This window comes from Benincasa hispida, chromosome 1, assembly GCF_027475165.1.
Source record: "Benincasa hispida cultivar pf3 chromosome 1, pf3_genome.v1.1, whole genome shotgun sequence".
Lineage (NCBI taxonomy): Eukaryota > Viridiplantae > Streptophyta > Magnoliopsida > Cucurbitales > Cucurbitaceae > Benincasa > Benincasa hispida.
The window spans coordinates 4041595-4061919 of record NC_143478.1 but is presented as its reverse complement, the minus strand read 5'-3'; the positions used below and the strand labels follow the sequence as shown (position 1 = coordinate 4061919).

Below are 20325 nucleotides of genomic sequence, written 5' to 3'. Positions count from 1 at the left end.
CCCTATGAGGTCCCTTCCTAGGAGAGGGAGACATGAAAAGATTGACACATTTTAGAACGTCAATGATTAAAGTAATGTTGCGACTTGTTTTTCTATTTTCTCATTATCTATTTATCTTTATAAATTTGAAAATTAACTATCATTATTATTATATATAGTTTCCCAGTACTTAATTGTTGGTATCATTTGCCCTATTCTGATTTTCCTTTTATATAATTTTTGTTCCAATCCTAAAAAGTAACATAAAAATGACAAAAATAGCGTTTTTTCTTAAGGAAGTTCATAGGCCTAAGTAGACCAATTTTAAAAGTTTAGACACGATATTAACAAACTTATATTTAACATACATCTTTTTTTTAACGACGTTTATCATTTAAACCACAAAAATTTAAGATTAAAGCATAACAAACTTAAAGTTTAGAGACTAAAATGAAATTTAAACGTAGATTCATACATCTTTTTAAAGGACATTTATCATTTGAACGACGATCTTGTTTAAATATGATCATAGTATTAAATTTTTATTGACATATCAATATTTTCACGTTGTCATGAGTTTAATACAACATGAGACATAAATTGATATTTTCATTATATAATAGAAAAATCCACAAAACATTAAAAAAAATATTTATGTTGCTAATGTAGATATAATATAAATAATGGACACGTTAACATGTTTAAAATCATAAAATGTTAATTTACTAATTTAAATATATATATATTTTTTATTTTTTTAATCTTTTCATAAATATTCATTCACGTAAATTTAAGAACTCAAGTACAAATTTAGCTTAATGGTAATAACATAACTTTTTTCTTTAAAAATCGAAGGTAAACAATTCGATATAAAAAGTGAACTCAGGTCAATAATAACTAACCTTAACTTTTCTATTTTAAGATAGAGGATGTGGTAAAAAGAAGAAAAAGTAAATAGCGTGCAAGTAATTTGTTATGTATATGCACATATATATAGAATTGAATGAGCTTAACATCAACGCGTCATCGCTTCTCTCCTTGCCAGTAGTAAAAAGAAGCCCACGTGGATAGTGGATAAGCTGAAAGAGAGAGAGACGGAAGAAAAAGCGAAGAACTGAAGAAGCAAAGAACGAAGAACAAGAAGAAGAGAGAGAGAAAAGAAAAAGGCTGGTTGTGAATATAAAGCCCTTAAACCTTGGCTTTCCCTTAACTGATTCCATTCCTCTCTTTTGCGACTCTAAACCCTCGCCCCCGCATTTCTCCTCCGTCGGATTCCGCATGAAAATCCACAAGAGTTTCTCTTCAATCTGACCTTTATTCCAACAAAGGAATGTATAGAAGCAACAATGTGGCTGCTAGGATCTTCGATCGCCAAATCGCCACTCCTCCTCCTGGAACCACTGTAAGAATTAAGATTGTTCATATGTTTTTTCGTTTTCTTTTTCGATTCTGTTTGTGTTTTGGCTGATTCGCATTCTGCTTAATGTTTGCGGCTTTGTTCTATAGTTTCATTTTGTTAGGCGATTCTATGAGAACATAGTTCCGAATCATACTGTTTACGACGTTGAATGTCCGGACCATTCCTTTCGCAAGTTCACCGTTGACGGTCAATACCTAATTACATTCAGCAGGAATCATCGGGATTTGATTGTTTACCGTCCGAAATGGCTTTCGTTTTCTTACAAAGGAGATGAAATCGATACGTTTCAGGAACTTCCTTCCACTGCTCAGAAGTTTGAGAGCTTCTTCAACTTGATTTATTCCGTCTCCCTTGCTTCCTGCAATGAGCTTATCTGTAAGGACTTCTTTCTTTACATGGAGAGTAACCGATTTGGGCTTTTTGCTACTTCTACTGCTCAAATCCAAGACGCTCCGGCCGTTGGTGGTGCTGTTCCGGGAGTTCCTTCTATAGAGAAAATTACGTTTCACCTACTGAGGTCAACTCTATGATTTTGCTGTTTGTTTTTCTTTTTCTTTGTGTAATTCGTTTATATGCTTTTTATGGAGCTTCGCGCTGTGTGTGTTCTAACATCCAAACCTGTGATAGATTGGAGGATGGAGAAATTCTTGACGTGAAGGTGTTTGTCAATGATTTTGTGAATTTGGCTCACAATACGGGCGTCTTCCTCTACGATGATCTATTGTCTATTGTGTCCCTACGCTACCAGATTGTACACATTCTTCAAATTAGAGATTCCGGCCACCTTGTTGATGTACGAGCCATTGGCGCTTTTTGTCGTGATGATGATGAACTTTTTCTCAATTCTAGCTCTCAGGCGAGTAACATTATGGTTTATGCTTCTTTAGTAGTACAGATTACTTCTTAAAAACCTATCACTATATGAGCATATCTTTTGACTAGATAAAAAACAACATTTAATCTGTAATCCTTCCTTCATGCTTCATGATTTTGGTACCTTTCTTCAAGTAGTACTCGTTTCCGTAGATTAATTCTGTTGGTCAAATTTTCTTCTCATTGATCTGTTCCTTTGACACTTTGCAACTTTGTGGAGGCGCTGAAAATCTGTCTTCCTCTATGCACTCCATATATCTATTCTGAATTGTGCATGTTTGGCTGCTTTTTAGTCTCTTTGCCCTATTTTTATTCCGAAGATGATGAACTACTCTATTTCTAGTGCTCAGGCGAGTTAAATTACGTAGTTGCATTCTGGTTCATGCTTCCTCCGGTTGTGTAGGGGTTGAAATTTCAGTAGAACACAACGCTTGATAAGAACTGCTATGTTTATTTGAGCCTATTCTTTGACTAGATAAAAAATAATGATGATCTGTTTAACTGTCATCCTTCATGCGTCTGTTATTAGCATCTTTTTTTTCGTTCCTTCTTCATTTTTTTTTTTTTTTTTTTTTTTTTTTGGTGTATGAATACTGTTTTTTCTGTCAAATTTTCATCTCAACTGTTTCTTCACTTCTGTAATTTTCCTGCACATCTATGTTCTGAATTGTGCATGTTCGACTGCTTTTTAATATCTTTGCTTTTTTATTTTTCCTTCTTCTTTTGACCTGATATTCATGGTAATTTATGCCTACGACTCAATGGCTCCATTAACTGGGTGCACACTGCCCTTGATGTGTGTATGTTTTTTGACCCTACATTCCATCCATGGAACAATTACCTATGAATTTTCAACTTATTAATGACAGTGTGTGGGGGTACCTGAAAGAAGATTGCTTGCGGGTAATGTTGAGAATGGTTTCCATCATAACCCGCCCAACACTGACAATTCTTTTCTGAGTGGTCTCAAACAACGCTTGCTATCGTTTATATTCCGCAGAATATGGAATGAAGAATCAGATCATCGCTTGGTTGGTTATATGTGACTTCTAATCCCAGTTCAGCCGTCTCTGTCTTGAATTTCTTCGTATTTTATGTATGATTGGAATCGTTTGTTCAGGCATTCATTTGTTTAGTTACTTTGTTTCTTTTTACAGAGGGTTCAGTGTTTGACGAAGAGTTTCTACTTTCATTTTCAAGACTATGTCGACTTGATTATTTGGAAGGTAGATTCTTTACTTTTTGTTGACATACAATCTGTTGTTTGTTTGTTTTTGTTTGTGTTTTGTTGTGTATACTGAGCAAAGATTGAATTGAATTGCATATCATTATCCTTTCCTTCAATCATTATTTCATGTTCTATGCACACATGATGTGTTACTAGTTGTTTACAGAACTCCTGACCAGGTACAATTCTTGGACCGGCAACACTTGCTGCTCAAGCTTGGGAGTGTGGATGGAGGGGTGAGCGCTTTCCTTCTCTGTCAGTCTCCATTTCAAACTACTATCCTACTATCTTTCTCTTTCCAAGACTGGCTCTGGGCAAACCAAAATATTAAAAAGCTGTTATTATCCAAATTGAACCATTGCAACAAAGACAACTTTAAAGAATCCCATATAAGTAGACTTACTTCATAAGTCACACCAGCAAGTGATTATCAATTTTATGAGAATGACAACGTGCCTATGAACCAAATATTTTGAAAGGCGTTTGGCTCCCATGTTAGGTTTGTTTAGCTTGGAATTCAAAGTCATATTTGAGTTTATTTGTCATAGGCTTTACACTACTAGTTTGTTAATTTCCATATGAATTTAAATTGTTGAATCTTATCTCTCAAGTCGCACATTAAATTCTCAAATCTCAAATCCACGAATGAAAATAGAGGATATACAAACTCAAGTTTTTTGAATTCGTTCTTTTACTTTGAGCTTGGACTTCCCAAACTCGTGAGACAAAGGTTATTGCTTCAGTCTACAATGTTCTAAGATGTTCCAGCTATAGAAGCCCTTAAAGCATACTGGCGTTCTGAATTCTTTTATATAGCTTTTATCGGTGAAATAACCCTCGTGTTTCCCTCAGTTGTGATTAGCATAGCGACCTTTCTTGGAAATTCACAGCGATTACATTTTACCTTTACATTTAGGTTTCACGAATGGCTGATCACCACCGGGCATTTTTTGCTGTATATGACATGGAGACCACTGAAATTGTTGCTTTTTATCAGGTGCGTGTTTGTTTCCCAGCTATTTTCATACTTTTTCAATTAACTTTCCCCGTCATTTCTAATTCTTATCATACTTCCTCTAGAATTCAGCAGACGACCTTTACCTTCTATTCGAGCGTTTTTGTAATCACTTCCATGCAGCATCAAGAAATTCACTGTGCATGAATTTCATATCCTCGCACTCCAATAACATTCATGCTCAAGAACAACTAAGAAGCTTGAAAAATAAAGCAGCCAGCTACTCACAGGTGGTGAACCTTATTGACACCATTTTTTTTTTTTTGTGGGTATCCGTTGCCTTCCATATGTTATTTTCACTAAATCTCATTAAATTGACTCAACTTTCCCAGTTTGTGAAGAAGATGCTGGTATCTTTGCCGTTCAATTGCCAATCACAGAGCCCATCTCCCTACTTTGACTTATCTCTTTTTCGTTATGATGAAAAGGTATGCATTTAAACGTGTTCTTTTTTCAGTTTTTTTTTCTACCTAATGTTTAAGTACCTCTGTTTCTATCTGAATTGGTATGTATAAAGACTATTTGCTAGCCTTTTAAGGGGGGTTTAGAGCTTTGAGTTGGTTATTATAGTAAGGATTGGTAGGTTATAATAGTCTGTTTGGGGTGCAGACTATTTAGTCTGGGTAGGAAATAGTAAACATTGTAACAAAGTAACAAAAAGGGATTTGAAATAGTAATACTTTAGTTAATTATATGTTATGATAGTTGAAAACACCAACTATTTTAATTAGATTTAGAACCTCGAACATGGAGTGGCCCGCTCCACCGACTTGAAGTTAGGAGGTCAAAAACCCCTAAAATTGTAGATATGATAGAATTCGTCGGATTACAATCTTCATTCTCAATGGTTGTCGACTTATTGATAGACATAGTTCCCACATTGTTCAAACTCTCGACACCCTCTAATGGCTTTGAGAACATCTTACCAGGGTGAACTATCATAGGTTGGCCTAATGGTAAATAAGGGAACATTCACATTGATAAAGGGCTAAAAGGCCATGAGTTCAATTTATGGTGGCCATCCCGTGAGATTAGTTGAAGTGCACATAAAGCTAGTTCGGATACTCACCGATATTAAAAAAAAAAAAAAAAAAAAAAAAAAATCTTAATGGGGGTGGTCATTAACAATGATTTTTTATTTATTTATTTATGAAAGTACTGTATGTGTATGGCTCATTTATAATCAATATTTACAAATTTGTTTACATGTAATCCTTTGAACCACATATTTATTTATAATTAAAAAGGTGTCTTTCTATCTTTCTATCAAAGTAAGATTGAGCTGGATTCGCAAGTCAGTGCCATGGTTGGGTTGATGTGGAAAGTGTTTTTCGGTTATTTATTCATGTACTTATTTACTTTGTTTTATGGGAGCAAACGTTGATGTGGAAAGTTATGCGTGGTGGATTTTGTTTAGGAGGAAGTAAGGGGATTTTGAAAATGTTGTCAGCATTTAACACGAAATTTTATGAGTTTACAGCTGATATCCGCAACCGACCGGCACAGACAGTCAACGGATCATCCTATAAAATTTATTTTAAGACGGCCACCTTATTCCCTCAGATTCAAAATTAAATCAGGTAACATTTTTACTCCTATTGCATGTCTTCGCCCTTTGCTTCCATTCAATTTTTTGTTGCCTCCAACGTATGGTTTTAACTGAAACGTTTTTTTAAAAGAAAAATCAATTTGGACTTTGAACTTTTAATTTCGTCAAGTTTAAATTTACATAGACGTTGCAATTTTAATTTTAAACTTTAAAATGTGGTACAATTTTAACCATTTAATAGGTTTTCACCTCAAGTATCGCTGTAAAAGTTCTTTTTATTCATTTAATGAAAATATAGAACATATAGATTTTGAAATTGTTATGCAATAGTTAATTTGTGGGAAAATTATTTTAAATGATAAAATTATTTAAAATACTTACAAATATAGCAAAATTTTATTGTTTTTTAGCGATAGACTACTATCACAATTTATCTGCGATAGATTGTGATAGCATGACATAGATAGTTGTTATTGTAGATATAGATAGTAGTTATCGTAGATAGATAATGAAATTTTGCTATATTTGTAAATATTTTGGTTCATTTTTCTATACTTAAAAACAGTCCATTATTATTTTATTTTGTTAAATTAAGTAGTTGAATTAGTTATAATTGAAACTGAGATTTAAAATGCAAACACTTATATAAATTTCATTTAAGATCAAAATGGATGAAATTGAAAGTTCAGCATGTATGCTCAAAATTGATGTTTTCCCAACCTTTTTTTCCTTCAACATATTTGAGAAAGGCATGCCACTAAATTAGCTGCCGCGTAATTGTTTCAGATGATAACTTTGTATTTTTTATCTTTTAGTTTTCATGTTTGGATAATAAGCAAACAATTTCTTTTTAAAAATACAATGAAAATTTTGGTTTCCATTTCAGAAAATAATAATAATAATAATAATTCCTTTAAAATATAATTTAATTCTGAAAAGCCTTTTATAGAGTCGGTTTCAGAGAAAAAGGTGTTCTATATTGCCCCCTTTTATACTCTCTTTCATAGAAAAAGGTACTCTCTTTCAGAGTAAAAGGTTTTCCTTTTATTTATTTATTTTCCAAATTGTTTCATAAATTTATATTTATTGTTTTTCTTCTTCCTGTTGCAATTTTCTATTTTCTCCCGTTTTCCCCGACTTATCTTGCTCTCATTTTTTTTCTCTATGAAACTATTCATTTTCATAAACTTTTTGATCTCCGCTTCTCTCTAAAATTATATATAATTATATATATATATATATATATATATATATATATATACTTTGAGAAGAAATTGTGTTACTATACTTATTAATTGATCTCTCGCTCTAAATTTCTCTCTCTGACATTGATTCTATTTCCAAATCGTTTTCTTTTTCTTGAAACTACCTTCACCTTCTATTCTGCTCTCTGATTAGCATCTCAATATTTTGTCTTAGGTTCGCTTACTTATCTTTTTCCTCTAAAACTTGTTTTTATATTATTCTTCCTTCTCTCATTCTTTAAATTTTTATAAACAAAAACAAAATATTCTTTCAAAAAAAAAAAAAAAAAAAAAAACAAAGATAGTTTTATATAACAATAAAAAGCAAAAGTACCAAAATAAACCAAAAGAAAAAAGTTTATTTATTTATTTATTTTTATCTATATAAAAAAATTATAGCACTGGTGTAAATGCTGACAATGAAGACATTTTACAATGTGAATTCTGAAAGTGCGCTAATGAGTTTTAGAATATGTTCCTTTAAAAAACAAAAGAAATGGTCAAGAAAATTAAATTGTACTATTACAATCTAGAGAACTAGTTGAAATCAATTCTCTTTATAATTTTTTTTTTTTAAAAGAGAGAGAGAGAGAGAAGATATAAAGGTCAAATTAGATTTTAAAATGTTCATTTGAAGGAAAGAAATAAAATTGTAGCTAACGAAGGTTGGGTTTGTTGGAATAGGTCCGGAAGGTGGGATAACAGATGGACGAACAAAAGGGATATCGTCTTTTCTTTTTCATCCATTTTTGCCATTAGCTCTCTCCATCCAACAGACAACATACTTGCATCCTTCTGTTGTCAATATTCACTTCCGGAGATAATAATTAAAAAAAAAATATATCATTTTTCAACACCAAAAATGTACATAAAAACAATATATATTTTCCTAGTTACTATTGTGTTGCGGCTTTTTCAGGTTTTAATTTTTGAAACTGAGTGTTGATTATTCAGGCCTCTCTGGCATGCCAATTGTCCCCAAACTGTACACTTTTGGTCCTTCCCCATTATCTTTTTGCTCCCAAATGAAGGCTATTGTTCTGTATTTTATTATTATTATTATTTTGAATAAAACTCGGTTTAGAGGAAAAACAATAATGGGTAATTGGTTTGGTATAATTTTGTTAATATATTACGAAGAAGCAATTTTATTGACATGGGAGTTGATAGTTCTAATTGAACTTAATATTTGAATTGATTATAATCACACTCAAGTAACATGGTTTTATTACTGTTATTGAAGCTAAAAGTAATGGCACTTATAATTATATTAAACAATCAGTTTGGTCTCTAAATTATCTTCCATCGAATTGTTAATTACTATTATTAAAAGGTTGATAGCTTGTCCGAAAGTTCAAATATTGAACTTATAATTCGATATTATATTTGAGAATTATTTATATCATGAAAATGAAGCCATTCTTTCAAATTTACTTGGAAAGAATCAACATTCTAAATTAAATCTTGGATTGTTATTCTCATCTCACGTCGTAGCCATCAAATCTGTCGGGACTTTCAATTACTGGATGGTCACGAATTTTCTGTCCGAAGTCAAATCCATCAAAAGTATAAATATAAAAAGGATGTAGGGAAAATAAAACTAATCACTGTATTAGAGAGCACATCAATCACTATTGTGTCAAAAAAGAGTACGCATCATTCAATGAAAGACAAACGCCGTCCGCCTGGCTGAATAATTTAAAGGATCAAAACCTTATCTTAAAATTGAGGCCCAGTATCACTACTGTTTTTTTTTTTTTTTTCTTCTTTCTTCTTCTCTCTTTTAAGGGCTAAATGATAAAGAGAAAATGACTCTGAATTTAATACTTTATATCGTTGAAAAGTTTTAAAAATATTCTTAAATTTTTTAAAAAATAATTCAAAATATTTTTGTCGTTAGTTTTGAATGAAAACTATTAAAGTTATATTTCAAAGATATCCCTAAACTTTCAAATGTTTCAAAAATTTCTTTAACTCTAAAAAAAAAAGTTAAAAAGTACCTACATTGTTAATATATGAACAAAAATCGCTAATATGTTATTGTAAAATAATTTTAAAATTAAAAAGAAATAAAAAAAAATGTTCATACCGTTGATATGGTAAAAGATTTGTTTGAAGTTTTTTAAGTTCAAAAAATCAAATTTTAAAATAAATTATAGAGATATCTTCATTTTTTTTCATATAGATATATTTTTTTTAATTTTTTAATTCTTAGTTTACACCAATTTTCTTAGTAACCAAAATATTAAAAGTCATAAGACTCTAGAAAATTCCAAAGTCAAAATCTCTCCTTAAGATAAACAAAAACTATAAATAATAATAATAATAATAATAATAAAGTATTTGGCTATTAACAGACATTCAACTACTAAGCACAACTTTGTTAAAACATTTAAGTCCTAAAATCTTTTGATACTTTCTTTATTCTTTTTTTCCTTATTGTAGTTCATACACATGAATAGAAGTATGCAATTTTATTTATTTACTTATTTGTTTTTTTATTGATAAATGTTTACAAAAGAGGGAGTAAGAGGGTATTGAAAAAGGGATTGGAGAAAAAAGATAAATAGAGAAGTAAGACAATATTGAGGATTTTTGTTCATATGACAGTCTGAGTATTTTTTAACTTTTTTAAAGTTTAAGGATATTTTTTAAACTTTTGAAAGTAGGAGTATTTTTTTTTTTTTTTGCACAAAACACTAACGATTTCCATCCAAAACCAATTGTAAGGGTGTTTTTGAACTCATTTTGGAAGTTTAAAGAGAAACTTTTGAAAGTTAAATGATTTTTTTTACCCAAAATACAGAGTTTAGTGGTATTTTGTATAATTGAGAAAAAAAATACCCCTAGCTTTCAAAATTTGACTAATATTTTGAAAAAGTTCTCAAAACATTGACAATTAAACAAAGAAAGAGGTAAACCTAAAATTATAAGCCATTTGGCAAATAGGGGATATTAGTGTTGGAGTAGATGCCCTAAATCTCGTGAGTCCTATAGTTTGTAATTATAATGTATAAACATATTATTTATTTAATAAAATATGAGATGTTTTATTTGACATTTAGTAGCATTAACCCACAAACCAACAAACTAACATCCAAGGTTATCTTCTGTAGCTTAAACATGTATGTAGAGACATATAGGTGGATCATGTTTAAGTGATAACCTAAATGGTCTGTAGTAGATGAATAAGGTTGGGTACCTTATCCTTGTGACACTACGAATACGACTCGTTTGTAGATGTTACAATTGTTGTAAAGTGTTACAAATGATATAATCCTAATCATTCATGTGAAAACATGTGAGCATGGTATTCTATACAAAGGGGTTTGTATAAGACCAGATCACGAAATGACTAGTCTCATTATATAACACTGTTTATAATAGAGACTTACATTTCACCAGGATAACCATAGGTGACATGACCTGAATCCTGAGTGAGTCGTGAACTTCTACCTATGAAAACAATCCTTTGATTTGTATGGGTGAGAGTGGTCAGATCGCCGACTCAATAAGTCTACCACTTTGAGGATTCGTCTAATCGAGGAGCTGGGAACATAGTCCCACAAGACGAAATTCACTCATTCCTTAATGTTTGGGTAAGTAGATAAATTGTTCCCTTAAGTGTTGGTTTCGGGGCTTGAACAAAGTGGTGCCACACACTCTCTTGGTTCGATAGAGGTTTGGTCATAGTTGGAGTATGTCTTATTATTCATTAGAGAGATCAGTGGTACTTAAAGAATTAGATGTAAATACAAGGGAAAAACAGTAATTTTGGCCGAGCTGTACTTACGAGCAATTTGTGAAGGGTTATGCATTGTTGACTGGTTATATTCAATAGGCACATAAATATATTTGTAGCTCGAAGAGTGCAGCTGTCGGTCTTTAGTGGAGTGACCGTTAGTTATAATTAATTTAAATTAATTATATATGATATAATTAATATAATGTATTCATGACATTATAATATAAACTTTATTTAAAGATGAATTAAATATTTGGATATGATTCAAATACTGAATGAGATTCATATAATTGAATTTAGTATAAATATGATTTATATTAAATACCATGCATTATTGAGAGAATTAAAACTATAAGTTATTTTTGATACAATATAAAAGGTTACGTGTTATATATGATATAACATATAGTTATATACACATATAATAAGTTAGTTATTATATATATATATATATATATATATATATTATTTAAATTAAATTAATTTTAATTAAATTTTCAAATTTCAAAATTAAAGGGACCCTCCCCTTAATTCTCTCAATAACTAACGTGGTGGTTTTGCAGAAAGTTTCTTTTTTCTCTTCTTCTTCTCTTTTGGGTTGATATAGAGAAAAAATAAAACTCTCTGTAATTTTTCAAAAAAAAAAAAAAAAGAAAAGAAAAGAAAAAAGATTACACTAATTTCTTTCTCTCCCTCCATTCCAGAATCTCAGAGTCCACACCTAAGAAATTCTCATCCCAAGAGAATACAAAGGTAATTATTGTGGTGGTGCCCCTTGGATTTACTGTTCCTTGGATCGTAATCGTTCGTGATCGAAGAGGAGCAAATTCGTGAAGATGGTTTCGATATCTTCAAGGTTAAGATTTTTTCCTCCTTCTTTCTTGCATGTTATAAATTAAATATTAATTGCATAAATTGTATTTAGTAATTTTATTGTCTTGTAAAAATTTAAATTGGGACGATCTCCACTTCCGCTGCTGAACTTCACAATTCCTTCAAATGTATTAGAGCATTGATTTTACAGATCTATTGATGGGTTATATTCTATATGTTTTCATAAGATAAATGATTATGAATATTTTCAAATTTTGGATGTTTATGGGATTGGACCTTAGATTTATCGCTTTAATTTTACAAATTTTGGTTTGTAAGAGCCCTTCGTTTTTGGGCATTAATTGTGATAGAGTATGTAATTCTTTAATCTTGAGTTGTTCATGAATTTTTCGGTGGATTTCTGGAGAAAACGAGGCCAAAATCGGAGGACAATCAATGAACGGAAGAATTTTTCGTAGCGTTGTAACGCTTCGAGACAGAAAAGTTTTTTCGGTATGCACGCAGTTCGGTTCGAGTTGAAGCTGGTTCGCATCCGGTTCACTTGGTTCAAGTGGTTCGGGACTGGTTTGAGTGTTGGGCAATCCGGTTCGGGCGGTTCAAGACCCAATTCACCTATTTTGAACCAGTTGGCTATTAATTTGTAATAGTTGGCAATTTTTTTATTAACTAAATCAATATAATTGTTATATTAATTTAGGAGTCCAATCCAAATCAATAATTGTTTTAAATTATGCATATGATGTATGGTTTAATTTATATATTTATATGTCATAATGTATGCCATATAGTAAAATCACATCATAGGTTATGCATTATTCATGCATCATTTATATTATAAATGTTATAATATATAGTTACATGATTTAATTTTATAGCATGCTCATGCATCATATAATATAAATGTTATAATATACATTTGCATGCATTAATAACATAGTCATGCATCATTTATATTATAAGTGTTATAATATATAATTGAATGTATGGATGTATGTATGTTATTAATTATTTCATTATTTTAGCATATAAGTGTCATGTATGTTAAGTAATGAAATGAAATTGCATGAAGCATGTCACTACTTTAGGTTTTTTTATAATTGTTATAATTTACCTAAGTATACTTTAACATGCAATAATTGGTTTTAATTTCTTTCATTTCTTTTATAAAAATTATAATTAAATGAAATTAGAAATTATAATTCAAAATTCAAAACTGCATGCAAGCCTTAAGTTAAAGGAATTTAATTATATGTGACATAATTAATCTAAACTAATTATATATGAATAATCAATATAATGTATTCAATATATTATAATATAACGTTTATTTAAAGAGAGATTAAATATTTGAATATGATTTAAATACTAATTATATAAATGAGATTCATGTAATTGAATTTAGTATAAATGTGATTTATATTAAACATCATGCATTATTGAGAGAATTAAAACTATATGTTATATTGTATTTGATACAATATAAACATTATATAAATGAGAGAATTAAAATTATAGTTATATATGGTCTGTCTTGATTTTTGAGTAAAAAATTGTTGATTCTTTTGTAGGTTTGGCTTCATGTTGTGGGGATAGATGGAAAACCACATTTTTTTGAAGCAACAATGTTGAATTTGTCCCATCACTTGACTCGATATGATCGAGATAGGTGGGAGATGCCATTTGATTCTGTAACTGAATAATTCCAGCAAAAGATCCATGCTAGATGAAAGTAATTTGAAAAACGTAGAGTTAAGTCAAAAGAATTTGAGAAAATATTATTTGAAACGTATTTAAAACTTTCAGGAATTGGGTATGATAGTATAGCCTCATTATGGCTAAATATATCACACCAATCATTAAACCATAATGGAAAATTTTGAATACATGTTTTGTCAAACATTATGAATCAAGAATGATTAAAATTGTTTAACCAAAATATATTGTACCCAACATTTTGATAATCAATGTATGAATAAGTTTGTCGAGAAAATTGATGAGAAAATCTTTTTTCGGTATTAATACTTTGATTTCATTTTGTTAGAGTTAGAATACGAAGAATTCTAATTTTTGAAAAGGCACTTCTATTGGGGTCGTCTTTATTCTTATTATGGATGATTTCAATTGAGTCGGTATCAACAAGAATAAATTCATAGAATAAACAAGTTTTTTGTGGATGGTTTGAAGTAAAATGAAAATTTGACAAAAATATTTTTTGAATTGTTTTAAGCATAGATTTACTTACGAATTCTGGCTCAAGAGTTGTAATAGAGGTCTGGGTTTTATTATGGTAAGAAATAGATGAAGATGATCGATAATTAAAAGTTTTGTTTGAGGGTATAATTTCTGAATTTGGAGAGTTTGAGTTTGTAATAGCTTAGATGTAAGTGGTTGAAGAAATGCATGACTCCTCAATTTTGATAGGGGAAGAGTTGATTGTTAAGGCAGAAGGCCTTGAAGGGATGGAAGATCCCAAAATTTGAAATTTATTTGATAACGACATTGCTTGAGGAGTTTTCCCTTTTCGATCCTCCATTAATGGTGATGATTCTCCTTTGAGAAATTGAAACACCAGAGAGTACGAGGCTTTGGTTTGTGGAGGCGTTGATCGTTGTTGTTGTTCTTGATCATGATCATGCTTTTCTTCTTTCTTGCAAGTAGAATTCATTTGTTCTTTTCTTTCTCTCTTTCTCTCCTTTAGTCTTGCCTTGAAGAAATTCTCGAATGAGGTATTAGGTTCGAAACGAGAAATTATCTTTAAGATTGTAATGTAGGAAACTTTATTGTTGAGGTTCTTCTATAATAAGATCTTTAAGTTTTTCAAAATATTCTCTTTTAATTTTGGGGTTTTCAATTTGGCGAATGACTTCAAAAAGAATCTCTTGGTCTCTTGAAATAACATTTATAGTTTTCTTGCATGTACATGTCTCAATTTGATTATCACTAGAGGATATTGATATTTCAGAATCAAAATTATCAGTATTTTTTTGGATTTAAAAAATTTGATCATATGAGGATTCTTCATTGTCATCCGATGAGGAGGAGTCTGAATGTGTTAACAAATTTAATAATTGAATTTTTAAATCTTTATCTATTTCTAAACTATTAATTTTTCCTTTCATAGGACAATTAGGAACTATGTGTCCCTTTTGTCTACATTTATAACAAGTAATTTCTTTTCTTTTAGTAGTTTTATAATTTTTAAATCTTTTTTTTTTGTTTTGATTTATAAGTTTGTTTGTTTTGGTTATTTTGAAAATATCCTTGGGTTCTATATGGCTTTCTGTAAATTTTTTTTTAAAAATTGCTTGGGTTGTTTTCGTGGCGAGGGAGCTTGTATTTTCTCATAATATGCATAACCATATTGAAGACAAAAAGACCTAAGTTCCTGTTTTTGCTTAAGAAATTTATTTTTCATTTTTGCTCTCAATTTAAGGTCTGTGCATAAAGCTAAACCTTCATTGTTTATAAAGTTAATTAATTCACTGTAGGTTAGATTATTAAAAGAAATTGTACCGTGATAAGTTTGTCTTATTGTTTGGCGCACTTTTTCAAAAAATAATTTTGGCAATCCTGAGAGGAATCTTTCTTTCCAAAATTGATTATTGCAATCTGTGCGGGTGTAGACTTTGCTCAAGAAAACATCTTTATACTATCTAAAATTGAAGTTTTGGACAGGTAAGGTTGGAAAGAATTTCAGAACTTCGTTCTTGGAATTGAACGGGTTCTCCTATAAAGTTTTTGGTAATAATATAAATCAAAGTTGCAACGACATCTTGTGTTTGACTTATTCCTGAACCACTTGGTTCAACTTTAATGGCCGTTAGTATTCTTGTTTTCTCACTTGAAGATACACAATTATCCCACCATCCTTTTAAATTTCCAGTGAAATCGGAAATTAGCATTTGAGCAATTTGGTGGTCTGTATTTTGGTGTATTTTATAAGTAGTGGCTAAGGTCATTTCATGCATTAAATTTAGAATTTGATGTTCAGTCATGCCATCTATATTCCATTCATAGATGTCATTTCTTGTATATTGAGTCTTGGATTAATTGATGTCTCTCTTCGTATTGCATGTCAGGGAGAGATGGTCTGGAATAATAGTTTCTAAATTTTGGATACCTAGAATTTGTTATCTCCTGAAGAGTGAGGTTATGAAATTGTTCTTCCAAGTTATTTTCAAAACTGTCTTCTAATTTATGTAAGTCATCAAGATTGTCTTTTATTTCATGTATGTCAGAATGATTTTTACCAGAAGTTTCATTTATAGTATTAATTTTTTATGTTGAGGTTGATGTGTTAAATTCTTTTGTAGAATTTAAATTCAGGTTTTGTAATTGAAGATTAATTTTGTCTAAAATATTATTAGATTCTTTACTTGAAATATTAATTAATTTTAAATCTTTATCTGATATTTCAAAAGGTTTAAATAATAGTTTTTTCTTATCGATTAGCTGAGATTGTGATTTTATGGGGTAATGTTGAGATTCAAGTTTGGATTCTATTCTTTTGGTTGGATATTTTATGTAAAATTTATTATAATAATGATTCTGTAATTGTATATTTTTAATATCTTTTAATATTGGTACTTTTGTTCCAATTTCAGGTACATTTATTATCTTGAAAGCTGAAGCTATTACTTTTTGATCATTATTATTTTGAAATTTAATTTCTTCTAAGGGAGGATGTGGAGAAGTTATGTGTTCATTATTTCCTTTATTGTGAAATGTTATATTGTACTTATTGTATTATATTTGCTATATTTTATTCTTTCCTTATTTGTAATTATTTTATTCTTTCCCTATTTATAATTGGGTATTTCTTCTATTTAAGAAACTCTTTCCTTCTAAGATTAATAAGAGAAAAGAATAATGGTTTTTAGCATGGTATCAGAGCAACAAAACTTTTGAAACCCTAAAAACAAAAAAAAAACCTATTTTTTTTTCTTTTTGAAACCTAGAAAAAATACCTAGTCTTCTGCTGACCGGTTGCCGCTGTCTGGCAGCTATAATTTTCTTAGTTACTGGTTCATTTAAACCTTTGTGTTGTTTTTTTCCCCAGATATACTGATTTTGTATTCTAGGTTTCCTTTTTTCAACAATATGTCGGACACTAAGGTACCCATCATTCGAGTTTGCAACCATTGTAATAAACCTCGACATACATGTGAAACTTGTTGGAAACTTCATGGAAAACCTACGAATTGGAAAAGTTCTAAGCAACATGCCTTTAATGCTAATGTTATTAATTCCAGCCCGTTTAACAAAGAGCAAATTGATCAAATTCTGAAGCTGCTACAGACCAATTCATCATCTGGTAATCCTAGTATTTTATTGGCACAAGCAGGTACTTGTCCTCAAGCTCTCTCTTGCCTTAATTCATCTCCATGGATTATAGACTCTGGAGCTTTTGATCAAATGACCAGTTCTTCTTGTTTATTTGAATCATATTCTCCTGTGTATTGCAATGAAAAATTCGCATTGCCGATGGTAGCTTCACCTCTATTGCAGGAAAAGGAACTATTCCTTTGACTACAAAACTTATATTACGTTATGTTCTTCATGTTCCAAAATTAGCCGGTAACTTGTTGTCTGTTAGTAAACTCCCTAAGGATGCTAACTACCGTGTTCTCTTTTATGAAACTCATTGTATCTTTTAGGATTAGGAATCAGGGGGGACGATTAGACGTGCTAGGATGATTGATGGTCTCTATTACTTTGATGAAGTTTCTGCTAGTCATAAAAAAGTTCAAGGCTTGAGTAGTGTTTGTTCTCCTTCTATTAAAAAAACTATCATGCTTTGGCATCGTAGATTAGGGCATCCAAATTTCTTTTATTTAAAGTATCTATTTTTTTATTTATTTAAAGGATTTGATTTGTTCAGTTTTTCAATGTGAAAGTTGTATTTTTGCCAAACATCATCGATCCACCTATTTTCCTAAATCGTACAAGGCTTCATCACCTTTTTCCTTAATTCATACTGATGTTTGAGGTTCGTCTAAAGTCTTAACTCATAGTGGTAAGCGTTGGTTTGTTACCTTTATAGATGACCACACTCGTTTAACTTGGCTTTATTTGTTAACAAAAAGGTCAGAGGTAAAAGAGGTTTTTGTTCGGTTTTACAATATGATAGAGACTCAATTTCAAACTAAAATTAAAATTCTTCACTCTGATAACGACACTTAATATTTCAATGAACAATTAACCAATTTTTTGCAAGAAAAGGGCATTTTTCATCAAGCTACGTGTCGTGACACGCCTTAGCAGAATGACATTGTTGAGCGAAAAAATAGACACTTACTTGAAGTTGCTCGTGTCCTTATGTTCTCTATGAATGTTCCAAAATATTTGTGGGGTGATGCCATTCTTACAGCTGCATATCTGATCAATTGCATGTCGTCTAAGGTTTTGAATTTTAAAACTCCTCTTAATCACTTCAATGAGTTTTTTCCTAATAATCGGCTGTCTTCTGATTTACCAATTAAATTGTTTGAGTGTATTGCTTATGTCCATACTTCTCCTCTTTCTCGAACTAAGCTTGATCCTCGAGCCACTAAATACATTTTTGTAGGTTATGTTTCTCATAAGAAAGCTTACAAATGTTTTGATCCTTTGACCCATAAGTATTTTGAGAGTATGGATGTGTCTTTTTTGGAAAATCAACCTTTTTTTGGCCCAAATTTTCTTCAGGGGAGATATCTAACCTTGAAGATAATTTTTGGGATACTTTTTCTCTTCCAAACATCAGTAGTCCTGCCATTATGAGCTCTAGTCCTTCGATACCAAGTATGGAGAGTTCTTTTTCAGGGGGAGAAACACTACAAAATGACTCTACAAGTCAAAATTCTGAACTTCAAGTTTATACTAGAAGAAACTTGACTCAAAGAGTCCGAGATCAGACAATTGACTTATCACAAGACCACTCCGATGAATGATCCTGATGATCCAGGTATTAGACACTCTACTCCTATTTCTCATAGTTCTTCATCTCCTTCTAATCCTTTACCTGATGTCTTTGATCTTGATCTTCCAATTGCCTATAGGAAAGGTACTCATAAATGCACCAAATATCCCAATGAAAACTATCTTTCTTATCCTAGATTGTCCGACTGTCATAAAGCCTTCACATCCAAAATAACCAACCTATTTGTTCCAAGGAATATACAGGAAGCCCCAAATGATTTGAATTGGAAATTAGCAGTGATGGAAGAGTTCAATGCACTGAAACAAAATTGCACATGGGACATAGTTGAACTACCAAAAGATAAGAAGACAGTGGGATGCAAATGAGTGTTCACTATAAAATGTAAAGTTGATGGTAGTATTGAAAGGTACAAGACCAGATTGGTTGCCAAGGGGTTCATTCAGACCTATGGCATTGATTATCAAGAAACATTTGCTCTAGTAGCTAAAATTAATTCTATTAGAATCTTGTTGTTTGTGGCAGTTAATTTTAATTGGCCTCTTTATCAACTTGATGTGAAGAATGTCTTTCTCAATGGGGATCTTGAAGAAGAGGTTTTTATGTACTTGCCACCTGGTTTTGAGGTGGATCTCGGGATTAACAAAGTGTGCAAGTTAAAGAAATCATTATATGGGCTTAAACAATCTCTCAGAGCATGGTTTGAACGGTTTGGAAAGGTAGTCACAAGCTATGGATTCAGTGAAAGTCAAGCTAATCATACTATGTTCTATAAATATACTGGAAGTGGTAAGTTGGTCATTTTGATAGTGTATATTGATGATATCATTCTTACAGGTAATGATGAGACAGGACTGAATATCTTGAAGAAAAACCTTGCTAATAATTTTCAAATCAAGGACCTTGGAACCTTAAAGTATTTCCTAGGAATGGAGTTTTCCAGATCTAAAAATGACATTCTTATCAACCAGAGGAAGTATATTCTTGACATATTGAATGAGACAGGTTTACTTGGTTGCAAGATAGCATAAACTCCTATTGAGAAAAATTTAAAATTGGTTGCTGCAACTGAAAAAGAAATAAAAGAAAAGGAAAAGTACCAGAGGCTTATAGGGAGACTCATATACCTCTCTCACACACGTCCTGACATTACTTTCGCAGTTAGTGTAGTAAGCCAGTTCATGCATGCTCCCGGGTCAGTTCACTTTGAAGCAGTTTATAGAATTTTGAGATATTTGAAAGGTACTCCAGGAAAAGGTATATTATTCACGAAGTATGACCACCTAAACATTGAGGTTTACACGGATGCTGATTGGGCAGGAAGCACGACTAATAGAAGATCTACTTCGAGGTATTGCTCTTTTGTTGGAGGAAATCTGGTTACTTGGCGAAGTAAAAAATAAAGTGTGATTGCAAGAAGTAGTGCTAAAAAGAATAATAGTTTTTAGCATAACAACCCTCAAACTATCTCCACAATGGTATGATATTGTCCACTTTGGGCATAAACTCTCATGGCTTT

The 20325-nt window shown here is 31.1% G+C and overlaps 1 protein-coding gene across 1 annotated transcript; it reads left to right on the top strand.

Annotated features, from left to right (window-relative positions):
* Nucleotides 1-996: 996 nt before the first annotated feature.
* On the top strand, nucleotides 997-8400 carry DET1 (light-mediated development protein 1 / deetiolated1 (DET1)). Its single transcript, XM_039046000.2, has 11 exons — nucleotides 997-1381; nucleotides 1486-1916; nucleotides 2027-2255; nucleotides 3142-3303; nucleotides 3430-3498; nucleotides 3680-3736; nucleotides 4417-4497; nucleotides 4581-4745; nucleotides 4848-4943; nucleotides 5996-6095; nucleotides 7993-8400. Exons 1-11 carry the CDS (start codon nucleotides 1310-1312, stop codon nucleotides 8130-8132), a joined length of 1602 nt encoding a protein of 533 aa, XP_038901928.1. The 5' UTR covers nucleotides 997-1309; the 3' UTR covers nucleotides 8133-8400.
* Nucleotides 8401-20325: the final 11925 nt, after the last annotated feature.